The sequence below is a fragment of the Chaetodon auriga genome, chromosome 2, assembly GCF_051107435.1.
Source record: "Chaetodon auriga isolate fChaAug3 chromosome 2, fChaAug3.hap1, whole genome shotgun sequence".
Taxonomy (NCBI): domain Eukaryota; kingdom Metazoa; phylum Chordata; class Actinopteri; order Chaetodontiformes; family Chaetodontidae; genus Chaetodon; species Chaetodon auriga.
The window spans coordinates 20,144,166-20,169,886 of record NC_135075.1 but is presented as its reverse complement, the minus strand read 5'-3'; the positions used below and the strand labels follow the sequence as shown (position 1 = coordinate 20,169,886).

Genomic DNA, 25,721 nt, shown 5'->3' with positions numbered 1-25,721 from the left:
TTTACCAGTGCACTGGGTGCCCTCTTCCTCCCTGTCACACCCAACTTCACTACCATCCGAAGTGAGTGAGCACAAAATAACAGCCATGCATGATCTGATCACTATTTCACATCCTTGTGCAAAGGCCTGGGAGTGGATTTGACCCGCCTGGCCACTAACAGTACAGCGTTAGCTAATAAAGAGCATGCAGCCACAGTTCACTCAAAGTCTGTCATAGTTCACTTTTGAAATATGTTAAATCCAAGCGTGAGTTTCAAGACTGTCTGAGACATTCTTTATTGCCATATAAAAACTCACAGCTGATCTGAGGGAGCGTCAGTCGCAACACGAGCAAGAGAAACTGAGAGAGCAGCTGTTCCTCTGATAACTGCAAAACAGATCCAGTTTTTTACACAACATGAGAGCCGCATCTTACACCCAGAAGAGCCTGCAGGTTAGCGGCTCCAGCGGCAGAGTAAGGGTTCAGAGCCCGTCGCCCTCCCGGTGCCGTGGATCTTCATATGACATCCGTGGTCGCTCGGGTTATCGCGGCACTGCCGTCGAGTTGGGCACAGAGATACACCAGCACCATGCCAACGAGAAGGAGGAGATGCAAGAACTCAACGTCAAGTTTGCAGGATACATCGAGAAGGTCCAAGCTCTAGAGCAGAGAAATGCTTCTCTCCAAGCTCAGCTGGCCGAACTGCAGAGTCGCTACAAGGGAGGCCCCGCAGGCATCGGAGAAGAATATGAGATCAAGTTTAAGGAGGTGCGGGATCTGATTGAGACGCTGACTAATGAGAAGGGAGCAGCCGATATTGAACGAGGCTACATCGAAGAAGAGGTTGAAGTGTGGAGACTTAAACTGGAGGAGGAGCTGGCCCTCAAAGAAGAGGCAGAGATCATCCTGAGGGAGTTCCGCCAGGATGTTGACAGTGCCACACTGCAGAAGGCAGAGCTGGAGAAGCGTATAGAGCAACTGGTGGCCGAGATAGAGTTCCTCAAGAAGCTGCATGATGAAGAGGTGGCAGACCTCATGAAGCAGATTGAGGAGTCAAAGATCTCTGGAGAGCTGGATGGCGATCGGCCTGACCTGGCTGCTTATCTGCGCAGCATGCGCACAGAGATAGAAGCCGTCGCTGCCCGCAATGTCCAGGAAGCTGAGAAGTGGTACAAGACCAAGTTTGACACCCTGAAGGAGCACGCTGGCAAACATGAGCAGCAAATGAAGACCATGAAAGACGAGATCACGACCTTCCACAACCAAGTGACGGACCTGCAGAACCAGATTGACGGGCTGAGGTCTCGCAACATGGCCCTGGAGCAGCAGCTGGAGGACATGGAGATGGCCCACATGGATAAGGTGGGGAACCTCGAGGGTGTCATTGCTCAGTTGGAGGCCCAGCTCTGCGAAACCAAACTGGAGATGACCAAGTATCTCCAAGACTACCAAGAACTGCTGCACATTAAGCTCAAGCTGGATGCGGAGATCGCCACCTACAGGAAGCTGCTAGAAGGGGAGGAGCACAGGCTTGGAATTGCCAAAGAAGTCTAAATATCTGGGATGAGAGGAGCCGTGAGTCCAAAGCAGCCACAGAGAAGACCAGCAGAGCATCATGGAGTGGAGAGATGAGCTCATTCTAGTTAAAAAGACTCTCCTGTCATACCCACTCTTCCCCTGTTTTACCCTCCTCACTCCAGCAGCTGGGTATTGATCGAAATGTTTTCGCTATCAGTGCCGATTTGATGCCTGAGTTTCAGTGTGGATACCAAAATGACTTTTCATGAAACCTTAGACATTTTCTGTCACAAAAACTTTGTCTTGACAGAATGTTTTCCGAAAATTTTGATTCAAATCAGGAGGAAACTGAAAGCTGAAAATATTAAATTACAAATCTGACAAAACATTTGATGTCAACTTTCTGTACTTGAAACTTTTGTTTGCCTGGTGCACAGAAACATTTCACCCCAAGAAGCATTGAGGTTCAATACCCAGCCCTACTTATCTTGCCACACCCTGACCCCGTTATCCTTACATCTGCTTGCTCCCCAATTCTTCCCAGTCCTTCTTACTTCAAATTGTACAGAATTTTCTCCAAACAACCATCCTGCCACTTCCCTTGCCTTTTCCTAACCAGCTCTGTCACTCTGTCACCTCCAGTTCTTGTTTTATGGCAGCCCTCAGGTCTTCTCCGTCAAACCCCTTTCCTTTCCTCCTTTTTCCTGCCAAATCAGCCCTGCTGTTAAACCTCTCTCACCATTTCTGTCACCTCCCTTTGCTACATCTGCTCACTTTTCACTGCCACTGCTTCTCGTGATCCAACTTTAGGATCCCACCTTCACAAAAAAAAACACGTTTGTCCTGCTGTGTTGTGTCGCATCGCATCTGAAGCAAAGCAGAACAAGTAACGTCGGTGTTCTCACCTGTCCTTACAATGCCCCCTGATTATTATTAGACATTCTATTCATCATTTACACTAATGTTGACCAACCTTTACTTAATAAAGACTGAAGTGAGTGCATACAAAATAATGCATTGATCATTTTTCCTTTCTCCTGTGAGTTGCCTGTTGTACTTGTTAATGTCTTTTCTTACTGATCTACTTTATCTCTTTCCATAATAACTATTTGTCTGATGTCTGTCCATCTCTTTACCTTCTCCTACCCTCATTTTAACCTACAAGTTTTGCTGTATCCTATATAGAAATTCTGATTGTATCACTAAGGAATAAAACAGCAGGCTTAGGTTGCTGTTTTCCACAGCAGTCAGGCTGGGTCTGGTCGCTGGGGTAGATCAAATTATTGTGGAACCAGTAACTCTGCTGATTAATTCTGCTTTGTGGCAGAAAGATTCTAAAGGACTCACAAATATGTGTTAGTAATCTAGTAACCCTTGTTTATACTCCATGGGCCAGGTGGTGAAATGGATTTATTCATATACTCAGTGGGTTGCAGGCAGAGTTCCAATGAGTCTCCACATCACAGGTGTACTTTCATGTTTTAATGAGGCTGGGTCAAGGCATAACAAAATTTACTCCTGGCTGAGAAAGTTTAAAACCCCTCTCTCTACAAAGAGGTCACGACCAGCAGTCTGCCAAACACCTCGCTGAAAAGTCATATTTATGGGCTTCCTGTGTATTGCACTTGGTTAGAGGGAGGTGAAATAGTGTGCGATAAGGCACAGGGCTGATTGCATATTAGATTGTTTGCCATAAACAGGGAGCTGAATGACAAAACAGACAATTTCTCCCTACCTGGATGGTGATATTTATCATAGCTGTACGAGCAGACCACGACCTTGGCTGTAAATTTGCCCTGTTTTTTTTTTTTTTTCCTTTCTTTTTTGCTTAAATGGAAAAATAAAGCCAAGGTGTGTTCAAGGATCCAGAGCTTTTCAATTTGAAGGAGAAAATTCATATATTTATATATACACCAAGTGATAAAGGAAAGGCTGGGTAAAAACATTGCAAGTGATGCACAGTGTAACCATGCTATACAAGAAACGAAGTAAAAGAAAAAGAAAATGGCCAATTGCCTGGTAGAACATGTACAGGGGAAACCAACCGGTTTGTGCAGGATATGATGTAATATACTGCCTACATACAGTAACACGATAAAATACAAATGTAATATAGTCTAACTAATACTATAATAATAAGTTCAGCTACATTTGAGCTACTGCACATTATAAAAACACAATATTGTCGTGATTGGAAGAGCTTAACAAAATAATATGTTGTATGTCAAAAGTTTGCTATTTAAGACAAATATTGTATAATGTTCTTGATTAAGCTCTGTTAAATTCTTTTCATTTCTGAGATGCATGAAATAGTGTTGTGTCATCCAGAAATTATTTTTCTCCACTATGGTGTTAAATACTGGGTGATTAAGATATTAATATTAAGCTAAAGATATCATGAGCAATGGACCTAGATGAAAAAATACACCATAAAAAACAAAGATGTAGTGATTTGCTGTGTGAAGAATCCCTTCACTGCAGGTACCAGTAAACAGGAGCCACTTGTGGTGAGGACAGCATGAAATTTCCATTCTAAAGTGATGAGGAAAATATGGTGAGATGCAAAAGAGCCTCATGATTATGTGGCAGATGAGCCACTAAAAAAAGCTTGAGTTGCAAATGTTCTTTCACAATCTGGTTTTCACCTGCGTTTTTAGTGTCATCCTCATTCAGTTTTTATTATATAAATAAATCCTCTAGAATTACATGACTTTTTTTAAATAGACTTATGTAACAAGCCTTATACTTTTATTTAAAAAGCAGCTTAACGTCAGCTGAAGATCTTGCTTTTTGCTGACTCCCAGTGGATTAGCTTCTCACCTTGCAGCAGTGATGTACAGGTGTACTCCAGGGTGCGTCACTGCACTGTGACATCACAGTTCTGACCACCCCCAACCACAGAGGGCAGTGAAACGCAGCATTTCAGCCTGGTATTAAGTTGCTCTTGGAAGCTTCATTGTGTAAATAATCTTTTTTAATGTTCTGGTGTTCTTTTATAGGATGCTGATAAGAATATCATCAAGTGGCTGAAGGAGAACGGTCGCCTCGTCAATGCCAGCAGCTTCAAACACAGTTACCCCTTCTGCTGGAGGTGAGATGTGCAGAATTTAGACATGTTTGTGTGGCTCCTTCCAGCTCACTTTAACTAACAGCATCACTTTGAGTCATCCAACACGGACCCTTGAAACAACAATTAAAGAACAATCCCAACTGCTGAAGATCGGGGTTAGAGGTCACAGACGTTAGGCCTGTACAGACAGAATATTGTATTTTATTTGGTGGTAGAGGACATGTTGTACAGTTCAACGTTCAGCACATCGTGTGCTCATGCCTTTCTCAGGAGGATCAGTGCAGGAAGTCAATAGAGGTTTTGTGGTCTCTGCACGGAATCAGTTCACAAAGCCAGTGACACGCATAACCTCTCAAGGTCCGACATTATCACATAACTGACACACACACACACACACACACACACTTGCTTTCTGAGCAGACTAAATCACTCTCACGTGGAGCAGCTGCAGGCTAACCTGAGCAGGATTAATTAACCGAGTAAATATGCAGAGATGTGCTCTCTAAAAGCCGTGAGGAGACACGCGCTGGAAGAGATGAAATTGTTGTGTTATTAACCAGTAAACCACCTGTAAGGTAGAACTCAGTCATGGTGGAGGGCGATCTGCTTTAGACTGAACCTGAAAAGAAAACTCATATCACAGGTTGGTGGGTGAGATTAAAAAAAAAGTGTTTTTAAAACTTTAGGTAGCAAGGGAGTTTATAGAATTGTGTACTTCGGCACAGAGGAGCGTTGAACTTAATATTAACATGCTCAGAATGACGATGCTAACATGAAGATATGTCACAGGTGTAATGTTTATACTGTGTTCACTAATTTATTTTAGCTTGTTAACATACTAACATTTGCTAATTAACACTAAACAGTTGCGGGAATTTTATCATTTTTGCAGATATTTGGTGAGAATCTGGCCTGATGATTGTGCTGATAATGATGTCTTTGCCACATTTCATAGCAATCTGTTCAATAGTTGTTGAGATATTTGAGTGTAAACCAAAGTGGTGGACTGACAGAACGAGCGGCAGTGCCATGCTGTTAGTGTGGCTAAACAACAACACACATCTTTTTCTTAAGCTATTTTAAATTAGTGTATTGTAACATTATGTTTTATATAATGTGTTTATGTACTTTCAGGTCTGACACGCCCCTGATCTACAAAGCCGTCCCCAGCTGGTTTGTTCGAGTGGAGCACATGGTGGAGAAACTACTGGACAACAATGGAAAATGTTACTGGTAAGCTGTCTTCTGAAACAAGTGATTACTAGCTTGCTGAAAAGTGACAGTTGGGCAGCTATGAGCATCATGCCAAACAGGTGGTCTAAAACCCTTCCAGACAGTCCCAGAACAATTACAGCCGCGGTTTTGCAGGACCATGTCAAGTTATTTGTCGCAGTTGTGGGCCTGTCCCTGCAGGACAACTACTGTACGTATCATTGGGCAGTAGTAACTGTTAATGTGCAGTTGTTGCATGAATTTTCTTTATCATTAAATGGAGTTAAAATCCTGACCAAAGTGTTTTATGACACGCACAGCACTGATGTTTTGCAGAAAACATTAGCATGATGCTAATTCTAATGGTGAAAGAGTAAGTGTCAGCATGATGGCTTTGCTAAGTGGTATTACCCCTGGTGCTCCCAGTGCTCTTTTCTGAGCCACAGTAGCTGCCTCTGGTAATGGGACTGTCAAACTGAGACGAATGACTAGCTGCTAGGAAGGTGAAGACGCACAGACACACATGTACACAGAGCGAGGCACAGACGCACACACTACATTAAAGACTACATTCCTTTTTAGAGGACTGCTACTGTTGCATTTAATAGAGGGCAACCATGTCCATATGTATGTTAGCTATTTAGAATGTGTGATGCTGTGTTTTGTATTACTTTAAGTAGAAAAGGGCTCCAACTAACCATTATTTTTATGATCAATTAATCTGATCATTCTTATTTATCATGAACCAATCACTTGCTCTATGAAATGTCAAAAAATACCCAAATATGTGAAATTTAATCATAGGAAACTATAAAATATGTCAAGCTGCTAATGGGTTAATTGTTTCAGCTCTAGAGGTGAATGCAAAGAGATGTACAACATTTAAAGACATGATGAAATAATGATGTTAATTGTGCTGTATGTGTCTAAAGAATCACAGTAAATGCATTATGATTTTTAATGATACATTCAGCTGCTATACTCACATGTCTACACACATATTTCCTCCCTGTGTCTGTGTGGCTGCACACTGAGGGTGATGCTCTTTTGCAGCTTTCTAATTAAGCTCATTCTCCGACCCTAATTATTTGATTCTGTGAAAAGAAGCTTTTTTTTCCCCCCTTTCTGATTAGACTCCACTTTCATACTTGAGTTCCAGTCTCTGGACGATTGTCTGTCTGCCAGTGAGGGTTGCCAGCTCATCAGCATCTTAGAAAGTGAAATCCTTGCAGAGTTTAGTACCTCTATATGAAGTTCATGTTAGCTGATGAGAGACTTAAAAGAATCCTTCAGAAAGCAAAGTGCTAGTTACCATATTCTCAAAGTGATTTGTTCATTTTATCTGTCGTTACTCACATGGTGCAGTGGGTAGGCTAAGTGTCTGTTGAGAAAGTTCAGACTGATTTCTCCCGATGTCTGTCTGTCTGTATAAATTAAGGACAGAATTAGTGAGTGCTTGCAGGGGAAGCTGGTCTCTTTTGAGGCTCGAGGTGCAGGAAGCTCGGTCACTGAGAATAAGAGAATGTGGTGTTGATGGACTGGTCCGAAAATGACTCGGGTTGGCATCTGTTGGTAGCTGCTTTCATCATCTTTAGCTAGCTAACATTCGCTCACTTAGTCAGTTGAAAATAACATTTCCAGCTGTCTTTTTAATGCTTCAGGTTACTTTAAAACAAGAACCCTGTAAAGGATTTCTAAATGCATTTGATGGGTACATGCATGATGATGTGATAAAGGACTGAGGCTAAAGCTGCATATCCCAGGCATCCTCCCCAGCTGATGATCCATGGAGAAGATGTGGAAATAAAGAGCGTAGTGCTTGTATGGCAGTGCAGAACTAGTTAGTCTGAGTGTTAAAATTTAAAATGAAACATAAGGTTTAAAAAATGAATGAAAAACCATAAATGTAATCTCTGTCTTGCCGTTCCCAGTATGTTAGCGAAAGAACGAACAGGGTTAGATGGAAGACAAAAATACAATTTCTATTTTAACTTTACATCAGAAAAGGCTCTTATGAGGACTAACTAATGAGTTTGGCTGGGGTTGCTGAAGTGGAAACGTCAGAGCCGCTAATGTTAGCCTACACTCTGATATAGCAGCATTCAGGAGCATCTGCACTGCTTCATCATATGGATAAATCCAAAGCCTGGCAGACCTGCCGTTACAGATGCTAAGTCATGATTGGATAATCACTGTTCAGGAAAAGGGGTTTAGCCGATGGCCAATTGCCTGATTAGCTACATTTTGTCTTTCAGCACAGTGTCTGATTTTTTCCCCTCTGTTTTTCCTGGTATTTTCACCTTCCTTACCTTTTTTCCACACTCAGCTGGTCCCCACGCAACCACAACCTCCGTCCCTCTGTCTCATATCCATCCCCAGCGTCTCTGACTTATAATAGAAGCCTGCACATATTAAATGGCTCTTCTTAGTGTCTTGAGCACAAGACAGCACACTTTAAATTCTACATTTAGCATGAAGCAAAGGGGGGGGCGGCAACGGGTGGAGGAGTGTTGAAGTGGGGTTGGTGAGCAGCAGCAGCAGCAAAAAAAAAGGAAAAAAAATCATTAAATTGATATATTAGGGGCCTAAATAGAAATGCCTCCTACAAATGGGAATTGATGAACTCGTTGCTTAGCGCGTGGATCCTGACGACGATTTATACCCCCCCACCCCCCGCACTATTCTCCTGAGAAACACGGCCCGGCACAGCAAGAGAGCGGGGACAGGAAAAATGAGAGAAAGAGGAAGAGATTGTGAGATAGTGGATTAAAGCTAGAAATCGGTCAAGGCAAACTAGGGAAAGGAGAGAGCAGAAAAGGGGTACAAAGGAGGAAGATGCCTTGAAGGGAGTGTTAACCTTTGCAGTTGAGCCTCATAAAGAGAGCAGTGGAGTTTATTTTTAGGGCTAATATGAGCAAGTAGAGGAAAAAAAGCTTGCTCTATGAAAGAGTAGTAATGGACATGAGGATGATTGTTTTCATGAAATGTGTAGCACATTAAACTGAAAGGGTGTCTGCAGGTCTTGAAAAGTCATGAAAAACATTGAATTCAGTTTCCTTAAAAGGTATTAAAAATATCTTTTATCTACTTGCAGGCTGTTGGAAAATATTATGCATTTTCAACTAAAAATGGGATTATTTCAACAGTTTTTTTTTTTTTTTGATGTGCAGGAGGCTGCTATTGCTGGCTACAGAGGCTAGGAAGCTTGTCAAATCATAATGAGCAAGTGTCGATTTTTAGAAAAGCTTTATTGAGTAAATCAGTTTTATATATCAATATATATCTTTATTTAATCTATTTTGGTCCGCTTTTCCAGCTCCAGGTTGTGTTAACTTAATTAGTTTAACTCATTATTTTTATAATTGTTATATACTGCTGGGAAATACTGAAATGTGCTACAATATTTCTCTTCTTCTCCTTCTTCTTCCCTTCCCTGGTTACTGGTTTCGAGGAGAATTGGTGGTTTTGAATAAAAATAGCAGTTAAATGAGGTTTAAACATGAGTATGACAGCAGTTTCCCTGGTGTGTTGTCATTTCAGGCAAAAATAGACCTCCATCCTATATGCAGACTTGATTGTCCTTGTGGTTGAAATCATGCTGTCCGTCTCTGCAGGGTTCCAGAGTTTGTGCGTGAGAAGCGTTTCGGGAACTGGCTGAGAGACGCACGAGACTGGGCGATTTCGAGGAACCGTTACTGGGGCACACCGATCCCTCTCTGGGTCAGCGACGACTTTGAGGAGGTCAGGAAAACACCAAACGCACAAATACGCACTTGTTATGCTTTAATAGAGTACTTAATGCTTCTAATGCGTCTTTGTACTCTGCAGAGATCACACAATTTGTCTGTGTCATGACCAAATACCAAGTCAGTTCCTCTTTTCTCAGGGAGCTGATTGCAGCCTTGGCAGCACTCACAAATCAATCTGGGCTAAGCATGAGAGGGCATAATTGAAAAGTTGAACTCTCCATAACTCTCACTTTTATTTACCATATAAATGAGTGTGGGGAAAAAATGTCTTGTGTCTCACCAAAGGCAGATAGGCCCGCTGCGAGGGTGCAGAAATCCAGCTCTTCTCATAAATTGGCAGGGGGAGAATTTTTCTTGCTGACCTCTTTTTGACACTCACGTAATTTAGCATATCTGGCCCTTTTTGTGTGTGTGTGTGTGTGTGTGTGTGTGTGTGTGTGTGTGTGTGTGTGTGTGTGTGTGTGTGTGTGTGTGACTCTCTGGCATGGCAGAGTGATGTGACCATGGCGTCACAGCAGAGAGTGTAGCGTGAGTCCGTACTGCAGTCAAAGTCGGCGCCCCTCAGGCAACATTACCGAGTGCCCCCGTAAACTCAACACATGAATGATTCATTAATGTAAACAGCAAATAAAACACAAAACCAAAATGTGTTTGGTTTCTCTTCATGCCGGTTAAGGCAACTTCAAAGGTCCTCGAGACAAACAGCAAATGGGGGGTGGCATGAAAAATAAGGGGAGAGGGAGGATGGGTACGGAATAAATTAGCTGGGGAAGAAAAAGAGGAAGTGAAAGACGCGAGAAGGAGGGAGAAATTAGAGATGAAAAGAGGAGGAGGGAAATAAGCGGAAGAGGAAAAAGAGGCAGACGGAGTAGAAGCCAGCCAAACTGTAAATGTTCGTCTGGTTGTGGATGTTCGTTGCCAAAGCGGGCTGACTGCGTGAAGCAGAATGAACTGAATAGAGATGTCAGAATTGGGTTGTTTGAGCGTTTGAAAAATGAAGTGTTGGTCCCCTGGCTGAAAGAGGGACAGCCAGCGACCTGCTTGCTGGAAATAGCGTTGTGACTGTTTCCAGAGCACTCGCGCTCCCTGGTGCCTCCCTCACACACCCCTCAGCGGCAAATCACACACCCAAAACTAAACGAGTGTGTCTGTCTGTGTGTGTGTGTTTCTCTGCGTGTGGCAGTACAGAGTCTCTCTCTCTCACTATCTTTTCTTTTTGTTCCGTCTTCTCTCTGTCCCTGTCTTTTCTGGATGCGTTTCTTTTGCTGTGTCTTCTTTTGTAACTGACGGTGGTGTTTCAGGCTGTATCTGGGCCATGTTACCTGGTGCTTTGGTAAAACTAGAGCAGAGCCTACAGGTTAACTCTCTAAGGAGACCAGATAACACACTTTAGCATACTTTCTAAGGTAAAGTTACTCAGGAAGTGTGTTGATGTAGGCCTACTTTTAAGTTGGGTTGTGGTGTGACAGAAAAACAGGCAGAAATATACATCAGAATTAAGAGGTTTGGTACTGATAGTCCTTTAAACAACTGCCTTCAAATTAGGGTATGTACAACTGGCTTCAATTCCTGTGGGTTTAAAGGAATAGTTTAATAGTTTGGGAATATGCTCAAGAGTTAGCTCAAAAGCCCAATGCCACTCCTGTGTGTCCAGTGCATATAAAGCCACAGCTAGCAGGCACTTAGCCTAGCTTAGCATAGGAAACTCTGCTAGAAAGTAAATAAGAATACTACATGGTTTTCAGGATTATTTACAAATGAGAATCTGAAAAGTATTAAGCGCATATGTATTCACCCCCTTTCTTGAAACCCCTAACTGAGATCAGGTGAAACCAGTTGCCTTCAGAAGTCACATAATTAGTTAAATAGAATCCACTTGCATTCAATTTAATCTCAGTGTAAATACACCTGTTCTGTGAAGGCCTCAGAGTTTGTTAGAGAACATAATCAAACAAACAGCATCATGAAGACCAGAGATCTCAACAAATAGGTCAGGGATGAAGTTGTGGTGAAGTACAAAGCAGGGTTAGGTTTCAAAAAATGTCCAGAGCTTTGAAAATCTCACGGGGCACCATTAAATCCATCGTTAGAGGATGGAAAGAATATGGCCTAATCTACCAAGAGAAGGCTGTACACAATAAATCTGGCCTTTATGGAAGAGTGGTGAGAAAGAAAGCCATTGCTGAAAGAAAGCCATTAGAAACCCTGTTTGGAGTTCACCGCAAGCCATGTTGAGACACAACAAACATGTGGAAGGAGTTACTCTGGTCAGATGAGACCAAAACTCTGCATTATGGCTCTGGTGCAGAATGCTGTGTGTGGTAGAAACCCAACACTGCACATCACTCTGAGCACACCATCCCCACAGTGAAACACAGGAGTGGAAGCATCGTGCTGTGTGGATGCTGCTCATCAGCAGGTACTGGGAAACTGGTCTGAGGGCAAGATGGATGCAGCCAAATACAGGGCAGTTCTTGAAGAAAGCCTGTTCCAGTCTGCATGAGACTTGAGCAGGACGATGATGCAGACAGCCAGAGCTACAGTGGAATAGTTAAAGGCAAAGAATGTTGATGTCTTTGAAAGCCCAGACTTCAATCCAGTTGAGAATCTGTGGTGAGACTTCACAGATGGTATCCTTCCAATCCGACTGATCCTGAGCTATTCTGCTGAGAAGAATGAGCAAAAATTGCAGTCTGTAGATGCTGGTAACATACCACAAATGACTTTCCACTGTGACTGCAGCGAAAGGTGGTTCTACTAAGTATTAAGTGAGGGGGTTGAATACTTGTGTATCCAACAGATTGTCCGCTTGTTTGTCTTAATTATTGTTTGTGCCACAACAATAAGTATTTCAAAGCACGAAGCATGTTGTGTTAATCAAATGGTAAAGAGCCAGATGAAATCAATTTGAATTCCAGCTTGTAACACTGCAAAATGTGGAAAAGTTCAAGGAGGGGTGAAGACTACTAAGTCTCCAGGGAATAACTGTAAGCCTGTGTAATGTCCCCAAAAATGATGGAGTGTGTGTGCGTGTGTTCGTCAGGTGGTGTGTGTCGGGTCTATCGCTGAACTGGAGGAACTAACCGGAGTCAAAGTAACTGATCTGCATCGGGAGAGGTGAGTCACTGATCAAACACTGAGATTATCAGCATCTACCTGAACATGAGAGTGTAACATCCTCAGAGTCACAGGTTGTGTGTGTGTTTGTCTATGTGTGTGATGTCAGTGTATGAATGTGTCCCTGTTAAATCTGCCCTCTGCCTGGCTAATGTGACCTGTCTGCCTGAACCAGACCGGTGTTGTGGAACACAGATCACTTTATACTCTTCCGCTCTTCATCCGTTAATTACCTTTAATCACCTCCATGGGGTTGGCCATATTTAATTGAGAGGGGAGGAAGAGGTCGCCTTCTTCCTGCATCCGTGTTTGGGTTGCACAGAAACAGGCTTCTGAGCAGGTCCGGAAGACTTGGAAAAGTAATGAAGATCGCTAAACTCATTTTCAAGATTAAGTTTGACACAAGTCCCGTAATTCTTTGATGTGGAATAATTAAGATGACATACAACAGAAACATAATTTGCTTTGAAAGCATTTTGTCATAAAATTATCTGCATAAGCATTACTTGGTTTGTACCGTTAACTAGCAGTCCATTCTCCATAAAAGCTGCTGGTCGGGGAGCCTGAGAATTTAGATTCCTTCAACTAAATTAATGCTTAATTATGTCTAAATATCAGTGTCAAAAATATACCTTAAAAGTTCACTCTAGAGATTAAGTATGGCATGTCCATACCTTTTGGAGACTTGCACCGAACAGGTGGTGCTTGAGGCTTTTTGCTGTATAGACTGCACGACTGCTTGCAGGGCTGGTGGTCGAGCTACCGTGGCTGTCAAACTAACATCTTATATGCTAGCCAACTAGGGATGACAATACCATTTCCACCATGGGAGCTACTCCTTGGTGTCTCTGCTACATGCTCCTGACAGCCGATGTAGCACGTCTTGATTCTCACGATTCTCCAGCTGCCTCAAGAGGTAACATGATTGGGCAGCAGGACTACATCCCACATGTTCTCACATGACATGACTTGAGAGCGATTGTTTTTGGCAGAAGTGCACCTCTAAGCTGGTTTGCCAACCGCTGAAGAAGAGAGTGACAAGAAAACATGTTGGAGGAGAGTGAGACTGTAAATAGAGCAGGAGGCATCACAGCCAACCCAAGATGAGGGATGAGAACTTGTTACTGACAGGGGTGCAGCTTTTGTTGTGTCGACACAGTTTGGATTTAGAAAATCCGACGCGATGTGGTTATTTTAAAGCATTTCTTAATTTACAGGACATTTACTGTATTGTGATATATACTTTTGCTTTTGTGATATGAAATTAAATACAGTAAACAGCAATAGAAAAATTTTGCCCATAACGCCCTCGACATGTGAGCGCTAGTCAGTCATAGCTGTCTTGCTGCTGGCTAGCTTGGTTGCTAAGTGGACAATAAATTTACGCAGTTCATTCGAGAGATGTGTGTGCACCATTGAGCACGCCACTTTTGTGGATCAATTTATAGTCTGGCACAGCAGTTTTATAAGATTAGGTCAAGAGGCTATGAAAGCTTCCTTTATTTTGAACTCTGCCTCTCCGCTCCCTCATAAATCAACACTGTCATGACAGCTTGCAATTGGTCACCAGCACAAAATCATGTGTTAAAATTCACTAAAGTTTAACTTAACATGAAAGATTAATGCAGATTTACTTTGCGCCTGAGAGCAGATCTGATGATCTCAGAGATTTCACTGAAGTTTGTTTTACACAGTATCTGGAGAAATTTGCTGTGTGTGTGTGTGTGTGACCACAGCTGAACAAAACTGGGCAAAGGAATGACTTTTCTTTACTAAATACAAAGATGTATGGGTCTCTAACAATTAAAGGCCCAGCCTGTTATCAGTTCACAGTAGAAGGTGAGAAGTGGCTGGAGATAATGGCTCTGCTTGCGTTCTAGGAAAGCACATTTTAACAAAGTCTAATACATAACAAACTGCAACAATATATTACAGTCTTCAAAATGCACTCAACAGAACAACTGCTCACCACTCTCCCTTTCCTCAGCAGGGCCAGGAGTGGCCTGCAGCAGGTTACTAAAGGTGTAATTGCACTTTTTTGGCCTGAGTTCTAATGATTATAGAGATATTTACGAGAAAGAAATTAAAAGTGCTCAATCTTTCTTCTGTGGGTATATAATGGTGACATTTTATTGTTTGTTTGTTTACCCAGAATATGACTAAGGAAACTTTCCATACACATTAATTTAACCTGGTACCTCACATTTTGTAACTACTACATAACTCATCTGTTTTTCTCAGTTTAAGCAACTCCACTGAAGAAACAGTGATTTAGTTCATGGCCTGAATCTGAGTGAGATGCTATATGGAGTAAATTAATCCATATCCTTGAAGCATAAAGCCGACCTTATTGTAGTGGGTGTCAGCACAACATGAGCACAGTTCTTTTCTTAAACCTCCCTCCCAGCAGTGAAAGATGATAAAATGGCTGTTTTGAAGTGCAGCCAAAAACCTTATAGACCCATGGATCCACCCAGTATACAAATGTTTAAAAAGTTCCTCCTGGCAATAATAACCCTAAGTAAAGCAGAACTGGCCAAATTGTTATTGCCACCATTTGTCTTAACAATTGTACCTGCTTCCTCTCTCTCTCTTCTGTCCACTCTTTCTCTGCCCAGCATTGACGGTCTGACCATCCCGTCACGGTGCGGTAAGGGCGTCCTGCGGAGGGTCACAGAGGTGTTTGACTGCTGGTTTGAGAGCGGCAGCATGCCTTACGCCCAGGTCCATTACCCCTTTGAAAACAAGAAGGAGTTTGAGGACACTTTCCCAGCAGACTTCATCGCTGAAGGCATTGACCAGACGAGGGGATGGTAAGCTGTGAATGAACGGATAGATGAGATGAGGAATGAAAGCTTCCCTGCTGTGTTCATTTAGGGAACTGAAGAGAGCCGAGCATGAAGGGATGGATCAGACAGACCGGCGTGTTCCTAAAAGACTTGATAGTTAATAGTTTAGAATTGATGGGATAAGTAGTAATAATGTCAAGTGGCTGAATACAAAAAGATGAGATTAAATTAGTAAATTTGTTTTTCGTAACCCGACAGCAGAGCAGGAATGAATTGAAAGTTTCAGTCCTACGTCTTACCATGACCCTGTGTACGATGTTTTTGTGTCCTGCTGTAGGTTCTACACCCTGTTGGTGCTCTCCACAGCGCTGTTTGGCAAACCGCCCTTCAAGAATGTCATTGTCAACGGATTGGTACTTGCAAGGTGAGACCAAGTTTCTTTAATTTGCCAATAAAATCCATTGTCATTAAAGATAAATGCTGGTGTTAGTCTATATATGCTTATTCTGAATTTTGATGCAGCAACACGTTTTAAAGAAGTTAGGACATGGGCAACTAAAGTTGTGGAATGCTCCAAAAACACCTGTTTGGAACATTCAACAGGTAAACATTTCACTGGTAACAGGTGATAGTATCATGATTGGGTATGAAAGGGGCATCCTGGAAAGGCTCAGTCGTTCACAAGCAAGGATGGAGCGAGGTTCACCACACGATCGTATAAATGATATTACTGCATGGGCTCAGGAACACTTCGTAAAACTGTTGTCGGTAGATTCAGTTTGGAATCTGGAATCAGGGTTGTATGTACGGCTGCAGGATGATGTATTTGGAATTGGAAGTGAACGGCAGTGCCAGTGCAGCCTGGCAGCTCACCTGGTTGACCATGTACCATGTATTAAGGCTGAGTCCTTACCACAGCGGCGGGGGTTTGATTCCAGCCCAGGCCATTTGCTGCATGTCACCCACCTCATTCTGTGTTTTTAATAGTTAGTGGCCAACAGTGGAGACATATTGGAATAAGCTACTGTATATCAGGCTGTCAAAAGCAGGATCTATTTTTGGTTTCCGTCTTTAATGGGATTTGTTGACAGTAAGAAAAATACAGGATATTGCCAACCTTATCCTTTCAGTCAATTTCAGATGCATTTTTAAGCTATTTTCTGCAGACATCTTTTTTTTCTTGTCTGCTTCCACAAATCAACTGCTTGCACTCCCCTTTACTTCAATTTTATATGCTGTTCCTCCTCTCATCTTCACCTGCTCATTCATCTCCTAGTTTTTCTGCTGTTCCTCATGATCAGTGTGGTTATGTGTGCTGCTGTAACATCTAGCCCTTAGAGCTGCTCTACAATAGGTCTGCTTGTCCTCAGCCCTGGGGTCTAAATGCAGCACTGTGCTCACAGGCCTGCTGACCTGGAAGGACTAATTTGAATACCAAGTGCATGGATTCGAACATGCACTTTTGTGCATGCGTGCGTGTGTGTGTGTGTGTGTGCATTAATGCCTTTGCCTGTCTCGTTCCTGCAGCGATGGACAGAAGATGAGCAAGCGCAAGAAGAACTACCCAGATCCAGGACTGATAGTGCAGAACTATGGAGCTGATGCCCTCAGGTCAGATCTGTGCTTGAATGTGAACGAGTGTGTGTTTCTGCAGCATGAATGCCTGTGTGCCGGTGGCAGGATTGTGTGTGTTAACCTACCTTATGTTATTAGTGGCTTGGTATTAAAAGGTTTGAATCACTACACACGCTTAACTAGGCAGGTTCTGTGTCTTTCATACAGTATACACACAGTCACGCATACTATACATACACATGCATACACACGTCGTTTCCCCTCATACATTCGCTCCTTTGCCCAGAGCAGTGAGAGTGCCATGGCCATATGGCCTAATGAATAAAGCACTATGCAGTTGCGCCATATGCTCGGATATAGACTGATGAAGAGCGAGTTGCTGAGATGAAGAGAGAGGCCGTGGTCTGTTTCTTTTTAAGGCATCAATTTACATCAGAATACGCCTCTCTTGTGCCTTCAAACTTTAACGTATAGCTGTTATGGGAGAGTGAAGTATATAAGCATTTGACGCCACTACCGTGCGTGAGACATTACGTTATATATAAACTGAACCAGGGAGAGACTGAAGTAAACACTGTGAGGATTTTTGTTCAAGTGTTTTCAGTCAAACTGGAGTGAACAGAAGTGACAACCGTCTGTCTTCATGTTGGCTCATTTTAAGATGCCAGAAAGTTATTTGACCAACTGGTAGTTTTGTCTATTTTGCATTTTATGTTTTAGAGTTGCTGCTATTAAAGTCACTCATGGCCTATTGCATGAAGTTGCATCATGTCAGCTTGCTTCCACAATCATCATCAAAACCTTTTCTAACCAGTCTATGCTGTGTGCTGATGCCTGCCACAGACTATTATATTGATGTGGATAATTCAGATTTTCTGTCATTGTCCTGTCAACAGTGTGTTCATGTGGCTTTAATGAAGAGATTAATTTGTACAGAGATGCTGTTGGTAAAATTAGGTTTTAGCCTAGAAATATGTGCAGAGCATATTCAAGGTGGACATTTAGCCTAATTGGTTATGCTAATCCAGTCCAGATATGTTTGACAGCTCAATGGTTTTGCATTAAGAAAATGCAGCCTGCCTCACAGCTCTGCTTTAATGGTGTCCGATAAGTGTCCTGCAGATGCTGAAATATGACCCAGATACTAATCTTGCAAAGTGGCTTGGGACTTCTCTATCATTGTTAGAGGAATCACGATGAACTGAATTGTTATTGGTTACATTGCAAAAAGTTATCATTTATTAGACGAGGCCACTGCTTTCCGTATATCAGGCGTGACTTAATCGTGCCACTGGAAACATGCACAGACTGTTAAGATGTCATTCCAAATGGTTATCCAGCATATGCTGCATGTAGATACACAAACCTGTCACTCTTAGTTTATAATTAGTAAGGAAACAGCAAATATTAACACATCTAATGATGTCTGGGACCATGGCTTTTGAGATATTTCCTTTCACTTTAGGTTTTATGTTGCCATCTCTTCCAGAGTGACTCATTTTGTTGTACTTAAGTTTAAACTAGCTGTCTAGGTGCAAACTTTGTTTTCCCATAACACTCTTCTTACGGTGTCTTGTCCCTTCCTGTTTCGTGCAGTCAAAGTAACTGTGGTGAATGTGTAACTGGTGCATTGTGGCTCAGTTTGTTCTGACTATCACTTTGTCTCTCTGTCTTCATCACAAACACACAGACTTCATTCGTGTCGATCCACTTGCACATACAGCAAACAGCCCCACTCATACACATCCTATTCCATTTAAGTTGTCACCCGTGTGCACACCGTGTGCTCTCGCTCACTCATAGTTAATCCTGCCGCACTCACCAACTGCTTCGCCGTCTCTCTTTGTAGACTGTACCTCATCAACTCTCCCGTAGTGAGAGCAGAGAACCTGCGTTTCAAAGAGGAGGGAGTGCGAGACGTGTTGAAGGATGTCTTCCTGCCGTGGTATAATGCCTATCGCTTCCTGGTGCAGAATGTACAAAGGTTACAGAAGGTACATGTGTAATGAACAGAATGAAAGGTCATTACCTCCACAACTCCTGCAGTGTTCCTTCAGCTATTCCTGGCCTAAAATGACACAGCACCGCTTGATATTACAGCAGTTGCTATTACTAAACAGTGATTATTGGGTGATCATTGGGACAAAAAAGGAATTGGTTAACTGATGGCTGGTCCAAGTGGGCATGTTAGAAACTATCCTGCGAGAGAATGTCAGAATGTTTAGCAGACTGATTCTCCACAAAGAGTAGCTCTTCAGTTACTCTTTATGGCCACTTTTACACCTGCCAGCCTGTGGCAAAGTAATAACAGCACTTTCAATCTGAAAATGTAAACACATCAATGTTGTCACCTACAGACAAAGAGGGTAACATCTGCTGCAGTTTGAGCTCCTTCCACCACCTGCAGGCAGTCAGTGCTGCAGCTGTAGTTCAAAATGAACTTGTAACTGTAAAATGCCAAATGGTGGGATGCTCTTGTGGCTCAGAGGTTTCAGGCAGAGATCATGAAACTGCAGCATATCCAGTTTGAGTCCAGCTGGAGAACTGTCTTGCATGCCGTAGAAGATATCATGAATGAGTTCACCATTTATTTTCCATTCCCGTTGACTTATTTATTTTCCATAAATGTTGATGACCTCTCTTAACATCAAGCTATTTCAGGCAGCCTCAGTGATAATCATCTGGAGAAGCAGTCACCTATTTAATAACTGCATCAATAACTTTTTTTCCAGTGAACAACAGATATGTAAGAGTTAAATAACACAAAGAAGTGTATAGTTTACAATATTTGAAACATTACTCACACTGACACCCACAGCAACTATAAAAATAGAAAGAACTGCAGTTGTAACTCTGTTTGCCTGTAGGTGGCAAAATTGCTGCAGAGCTTGTTTTCCTTGCCTGCAGGTGGCTCCCATCAGCGTTACTTCACGTGCATGTTCAAACGGCTGCTTTTACCTCTACAGTATTCTTATTGTATTTCTTATGTTATGACACGTGGGTCCGATTTCAGGCCTGATTTCAGCTGCTTCACATCAATGATATTTTGTGTCCAATCACAGAGTGAAAAAAGCTAATTTGTGTTAATGCTGTGCTCACTTGTGTGTCTGTGTTTGTGTGCTTATGCATCAGGAGGATGACATTCAGTTCCTGTACAATGAAAACACTGCGAAGCGGAGTGACAACATCATGGACAAATGGATTCAGTCCTTCACACAGTCCCTCATCCAGTTCTTCAAGGCTGAGATGGATGGTGAGACAGACCCAAACCCGCACTGTTCTCAGCAGGGGCTAAGATGAAAACCACTTCATAACTTAAAATCCATCCCATCTGGCAACATGTCATTTCTATTTTCAGCGTATGCAAACTGACAGCAGTTTCTCGTTGCAGCTTACCGCCTGTACACCGTCGTGCCTCGCCTGGTCAAGTTTGTGGACATGCTCACCAACTGGTATGTCAGGACCAATAGACGCCGCCTGAAGGTGAGAAAATACCTATGAATCGGTGCTTGTTTATGGAGTTAATGTTGTTTTTATGTAAGGAAGAGGCAAGGTGCAGGCGTTTGATAGCAGCTGAAAGCCAATGACTAAAAGGTATGGAGTCCCAGGAGTGACAGTCACTAGTAGTACTATGATCTGATGAGTCAAAGTATAATTATATACAGTGCATAAGTGAATAAAAACAGATGATGATGCTCTTTACGCTTTGTGTCCTGCATCTTTCTTTTTTGTTGTGGTGCTGTTAAGAACATGAATTATTCATTCGCTAAATGGAAACAGTGATTTAAGCTACTGTTAAGTCTCTTCATCGTGGCCTCCGTCTGTGGGCACTTTACAGCGATCAGTTTGTGGCTCTCCTGGTCAGCATTAGGTTATCGTGATTGGGGATGATGTCTGCTAGAGAACATTTATCTTTTCGCTGTTCCAAGGGGGACTCACTGTATTGATGCATGTGTGAACTTTGTAGGGAGAGAGTGGCACAGAGGACTGCCTGTGGGCGCTGGAAACCCTCTTCAGCGTTCTGTTCTCCATGTGCAGGCTGATGGTGAGTCATACTGTTTCTGCGTGTGTGAGTGTGTGTGTGTGTGTGCGAGACTGAAAAGAGACTGCATGGAGGAAATTTCTTGTGGTGAGGTTTTACTTTTGTGCATGCAAGACACAAAGAAATAATGCTGGTTTTGGAAGAGGTGTGTGTGTTTGTGTGTGTATGCTTGCATGGCTTTGAATAATGCATGAGCAGTAGGAGTTTTTATTTATAACACATTGAAGATGTTTGCATGTGAGGCAAGAGGCACGCTAAGAGCCAGTTAGCCTAACCCAGATCAATCCAGATCAGCTGTGAGCTATACAAATTAATTAGCCGTGGTTGAAATAGACGAGAGTCGCATTAGAAGTAACCTCACTCTGGCACAATGCTGTTTGAACTTTTGCACCATTTGAAGGGGAAGGAGGGGGAGCTCCAGCAAAAACGTGTTTTTTTATGCAGATTTTATAGCTGCTTCTGACTTTAAGACCTTTATGCCAGAAAATGTAAATGAACTACAGTACAGAGCATCTAATAATCATCTTCTCTTTCTTCTCTCATGTCTGCTTGCTTTCTCCCCTCCTTCCCCTCAGGCTCCCTTCACACCCTTCATTACAGAGATGATGTACCAAAATCTGCGTCACCTCATCGACCCCGCTTCTGTTGAAGAGAAGGACGCCGGCAGCATCCACTATCTTATGATTCCTCAAGTCAGGTTGGAAAAGTCTTTCAGTGAAGCTCAGGTTTTATAGACATCGACTGCTTCATGCCACTTCCATTAAAGAGGGGTTTTGAATGAAGGGTCCTTCACTTCATATTATCTCTCAGTGGCCAAAGTGCCTCACATAGTTGACGTTAGCTAATTGTGGCTGATGTGATAGTGATGTGCCATGTGTCCGTATACCTCTGTAGCCCCTGCCACCCCCCACATAAATATTCTGGGAGGAGCCAGCTAGAAGTATATGAGGATGTACATACTCCTTAAAGGTCCAGTATGTAGGATTTATTAGCATCTATCAGTGAGGTTGTAGATTACAACCAACTGAAAACGCTTCACCTCATCCTTCCCTTTCCGAGCGTGTATAAGAACCTGCGGTAGCCACGAAAAGCTCTCTCTACAATCAGTGTTTGGTTTGTCCCTTCTGGGCTACTGTAGAAACATGGTGGTCTAACATGGCAGACTCCATGGAAGAGGACCCGCTCCCTCTGTAGGTATAAAAACTCATTCTAAGGTAATGAAAACACGATGATCCTGTTTTCAGTCGATTATTCTGAGTGAAAACATACTTATGAATATTATGTTCCATTTCTATCAGTAGAGCCCCCCTAAATTTTACACGCTCACACAGCTACAGAGCCCCTGCCCCTGGATCAAGAGGATATTTGTTCAAGAACTCTTGAATAGTGCAGATGTCTACTGAAACTGGATTTCAACCAAATGAATGTAACCAAGGTCATCTGGTTTACAAGCTGCTGCCACACAGTCACCCTGCAGCTCACACAGTAAACCCCCCTTCTGTTCGCCCCTTTTCTCACAGGGTATCCACTGCTGATCCAGAGCCTAATCAGCCAGAGTGCATGGCCTTACTTTACCCCAACCGTATCACAGTCTGAACTCCGAGTACAAGCTTTTGTGGCTTGAGAGTCCACAGTAGTTTCTAGATAATTGTCAGGCTGCAGCAGCAGCTGTTCTCTTTGTGTCTTAAACATTTTTTTTCTCCTCATTCCTGCTGTTCTCTACGTCATCTTCCACCACTCTGATTAAATTTTCCATTTGAATATTCATTATTATGCTTGTTATTTTATGGGATCAGTTGGTTCGGTTGAAAATCTGCTCAGAACAACTCAAAAGCAAATCTTTGTCTGCACAAATGCAAGACTTTTTGTTTCTGGGTGATAAAAGCGAATCACATGTGATGCATTTTCCACTCTGTATGTTTGGGGTAAATCTGTTGGTACCTTTTTTAGAGAATGATAGGACTTTGTGTGCTTTTAGCAGAGGCCCAGAAATACCCACACAGAGCTGCACGGGGCCTGTGTCGGTTTTCAGCCCCGAAAATGAATATTGCTCGCAAAATATGATCTTTTCATTTGCTTCTCTTCAATTACTTCAGAAAGTGAAATGTGTGCCGTGGTGGCTGATCAGTTTTGTAATGCCTGGGAGGAATTTCTAATTGCCCAAACTTAATTGCATCATCTTTAACTATAAAAAGTTCTGACATGATTAAATATCCATCTGATTTAGCAAAAGGAAAATAGTTTGTGTAATGGTTCATATAATCTCCCCCGTCACTTAGGCAGCACTCAGTTCTGCTGCTTTATTAGCCGCTAGTCCTTCCTGCTGTCGAATGGGACCACTTCACCCCCTCCCAAAGGTCAGCCACCAATCAGGCGGTGGGAACAGCTGCTCCTCAATCAGCTCATTAAATGATTGGCTGTCCCTGGTGTCCTCTCCTCTCTCATTTTACTCCACTGTTGTGTGCACACAGAGGAACATACCGCAGGAGTAAATGAACAAGTGCTGTGCACATACACACAGATACAGTCTATGTTCCTGCACACAGCTGGGGCTAATATCCTTATTATGCGTGATTATCAGTGGCTGTGCAGCTCTAATTTGGATTCAGAGGTGGAAGTCTTAGCGTACCTTATTAGTGGATGTTCCTGAGTTAAACTCTGGCGCTGATGGTTCTGAACTCTGTCTTTATTTGGATGTGTGCCGCTACCCTTGTCACGCTCTATTATTCATTTTCCTCATTAGAATAGCTATTTGAATTTCTAAGCCACAATTAACCAGAAAATGACAAATGCTGCCTGTGAGTTATTGCATAAATGCACCTACGTCCCCTAGCTGTGCCCCGAATCGTACAAAATTTTACATAATGTGCAATGATTATCCTAGAAGTAGAAGATGGGTTGTTTTGAAAGATATTCCTCTCATCCCGCTTATTATAAGAAGGCAGCTCAGTCAAATGGCACCCACAACCGCAGAAGTCTCACCATGTAGAGAGTTTGGGATAAAAACATGGAGAGAGCAGCGCTTTAACGCTGTGACCTAAACTGACGGGTTAAAAGGGTGTTCAGACGCTCACACCATGACATTATAACACAACTTATGGTGTATTGAGACTTAGATTTTCTTTGTGTTTCTGTTTTTCAGGGAGAGTTTGATTGACAAGCGCATTGAGAGTGCTGTCTCTCAGATGCAGTCTGTGATCGAGCTGGGCAGAGTGATCCGAGACAGGAAGACCCTGCCCGTCAAGGTGAATCATCAACTTTACCCAATCCATTCACGCTGTCTCAGTGTGAGAGGTGCACTGAAGGCAAACAGGACGGCTGACGTTGGGTTATTGCGGATGTAGTGACGTTAAGCAACAAAAAGTTTCAGTACAGAAATACCAAAGACGTGTTGGAGCTCATTTAGAACCAGTGTCTCCATGACACGGTTTGTCCACCAGAAAATGCTGGCAACTTCATTTTACAACTAAAAAGCATCCAGTACATTACTTGTTCAGTTCTTCACAGGGTCCATATCAAATTCTTTGATTATGTTATGTGTGAACTTAAAAAAAATGAATATCTGTGGATGCATTGCTGTGAGATTTTTGAATGTCACAAAAACTCAGCATCAGTCAGGCTCTCATATTCTCTGCACTGTGCTGGGATTCCTGTAGATTTAAGTATATCTGGCTTTTAGTCATACAAGTGCACAACGTCTAGTATGGTATAGGCATGGTTGTCATACTGATTTTGTGTTTTTGGTGCTGGAGCTATTGACCAACTGTCTGTGTGTATTTCAGTACCCATTGAAGGAGGTGGTAGTTATTCACCAGGACCCTGAGGCTCTGAAAGACATCCAGTCTCTGCAGAAATACATCCTGGAAGTAAGTAAACAGTCTTTTCTATCCATGTTCTGTTTCAAGGCAAGAGGTGCATCTTCTTCAAATTTTTTTCCTGGAAAGTGTTTCCCTATTTTAATCTGTTCACCGTGCTTTGATCAATGCTATTACATTTAGAAGTTAAAGAGAAACATCCCCTGAAACCTCAGTGGCACTCCAGAGGCAGTGTGTTGACTGGATAGAGGGGATGTACAACAGAAGTACATCTCCACATGCCGTTTGTATCTCCAGCTGTAATTAGAATTTCTGTGCTTGGTTAATTTAAAAAGGGGGTGGAGCAGATGCCTTGGAAAATGATTTCACATTTGATCTACTCCAGTTGCCGCAGACACACAAACCCCTCATCAAATATAAAGTGCAGCTGCAAGCAGTATGTTTTTTTTATCACATTTGTGATATAATGTTTCTGTTTGTGTGCTCCATAGTCACAGTAGTATGCGTCATTATAGTTCACATAGCTCCAACTGGCTGCCAAAGGTGGAAAGGACATATTCTTCCACCGGTTTTCCTTATTAAATAGAAAAATACGACCGCACACCTTCTGAATTCAAGTTTCTCTCTGAAGTTAACTCATTGTAAGACACACGTCATTCAAACTTGACAGAAACAAAATAAAACTGACCTTGTTAGTCTTTGCACTGTTCCAACAATCGCCAGCTGTGGTTTTGGTGGAAATGAGCCCTTAATTCACAGAATTCAGCCCATCGCTGATAGCTGATATAGTCGTCCAATCAAGCGACGGCAACTGGTTGTTTGAGTGTAGTTTTTGAGAAAGTAACATCGTCATT

At 42.5% G+C, this 25,721-nt stretch overlaps 2 protein-coding genes across 2 annotated transcripts in view; both read left to right on the top strand.

Moving 5' to 3' along the window:
• iars1 (isoleucyl-tRNA synthetase 1) overlaps nt 1-25,721 on the top strand; it is a 55,589-nt gene that overhangs the window by 14,644 nt on the left and 15,224 nt on the right. Inside the window, exons 12-25 of the mRNA XM_076739800.1 lie at nt 4,498-4,589; nt 5,703-5,801; nt 9,395-9,521; nt 12,573-12,646; nt 15,265-15,459; nt 15,773-15,859; nt 16,963-17,046; nt 18,860-19,004; nt 20,143-20,263; nt 20,402-20,493; nt 20,978-21,055; nt 21,628-21,749; nt 24,195-24,297; nt 24,835-24,918. Of these exons, the coding sequence (XP_076595915.1) occupies nt 4,498-4,589; nt 5,703-5,801; nt 9,395-9,521; nt 12,573-12,646; nt 15,265-15,459; nt 15,773-15,859; nt 16,963-17,046; nt 18,860-19,004; nt 20,143-20,263; nt 20,402-20,493; nt 20,978-21,055; nt 21,628-21,749; nt 24,195-24,297; nt 24,835-24,918 (1,503 nt within the window). The remainder of the gene's footprint in view (nt 1-4,497; nt 4,590-5,702; nt 5,802-9,394; nt 9,522-12,572; nt 12,647-15,264; nt 15,460-15,772; nt 15,860-16,962; nt 17,047-18,859; nt 19,005-20,142; nt 20,264-20,401; nt 20,494-20,977; nt 21,056-21,627; nt 21,750-24,194; nt 24,298-24,834; nt 24,919-25,721) is intronic.
• On the top strand, nt 398-1,534 carry LOC143326802 (vimentin). Its single transcript, XM_076740736.1, has one exon. It carries the CDS (start codon nt 398-400, stop codon nt 1,532-1,534), a length of 1,137 nt encoding a protein of 378 aa, XP_076596851.1.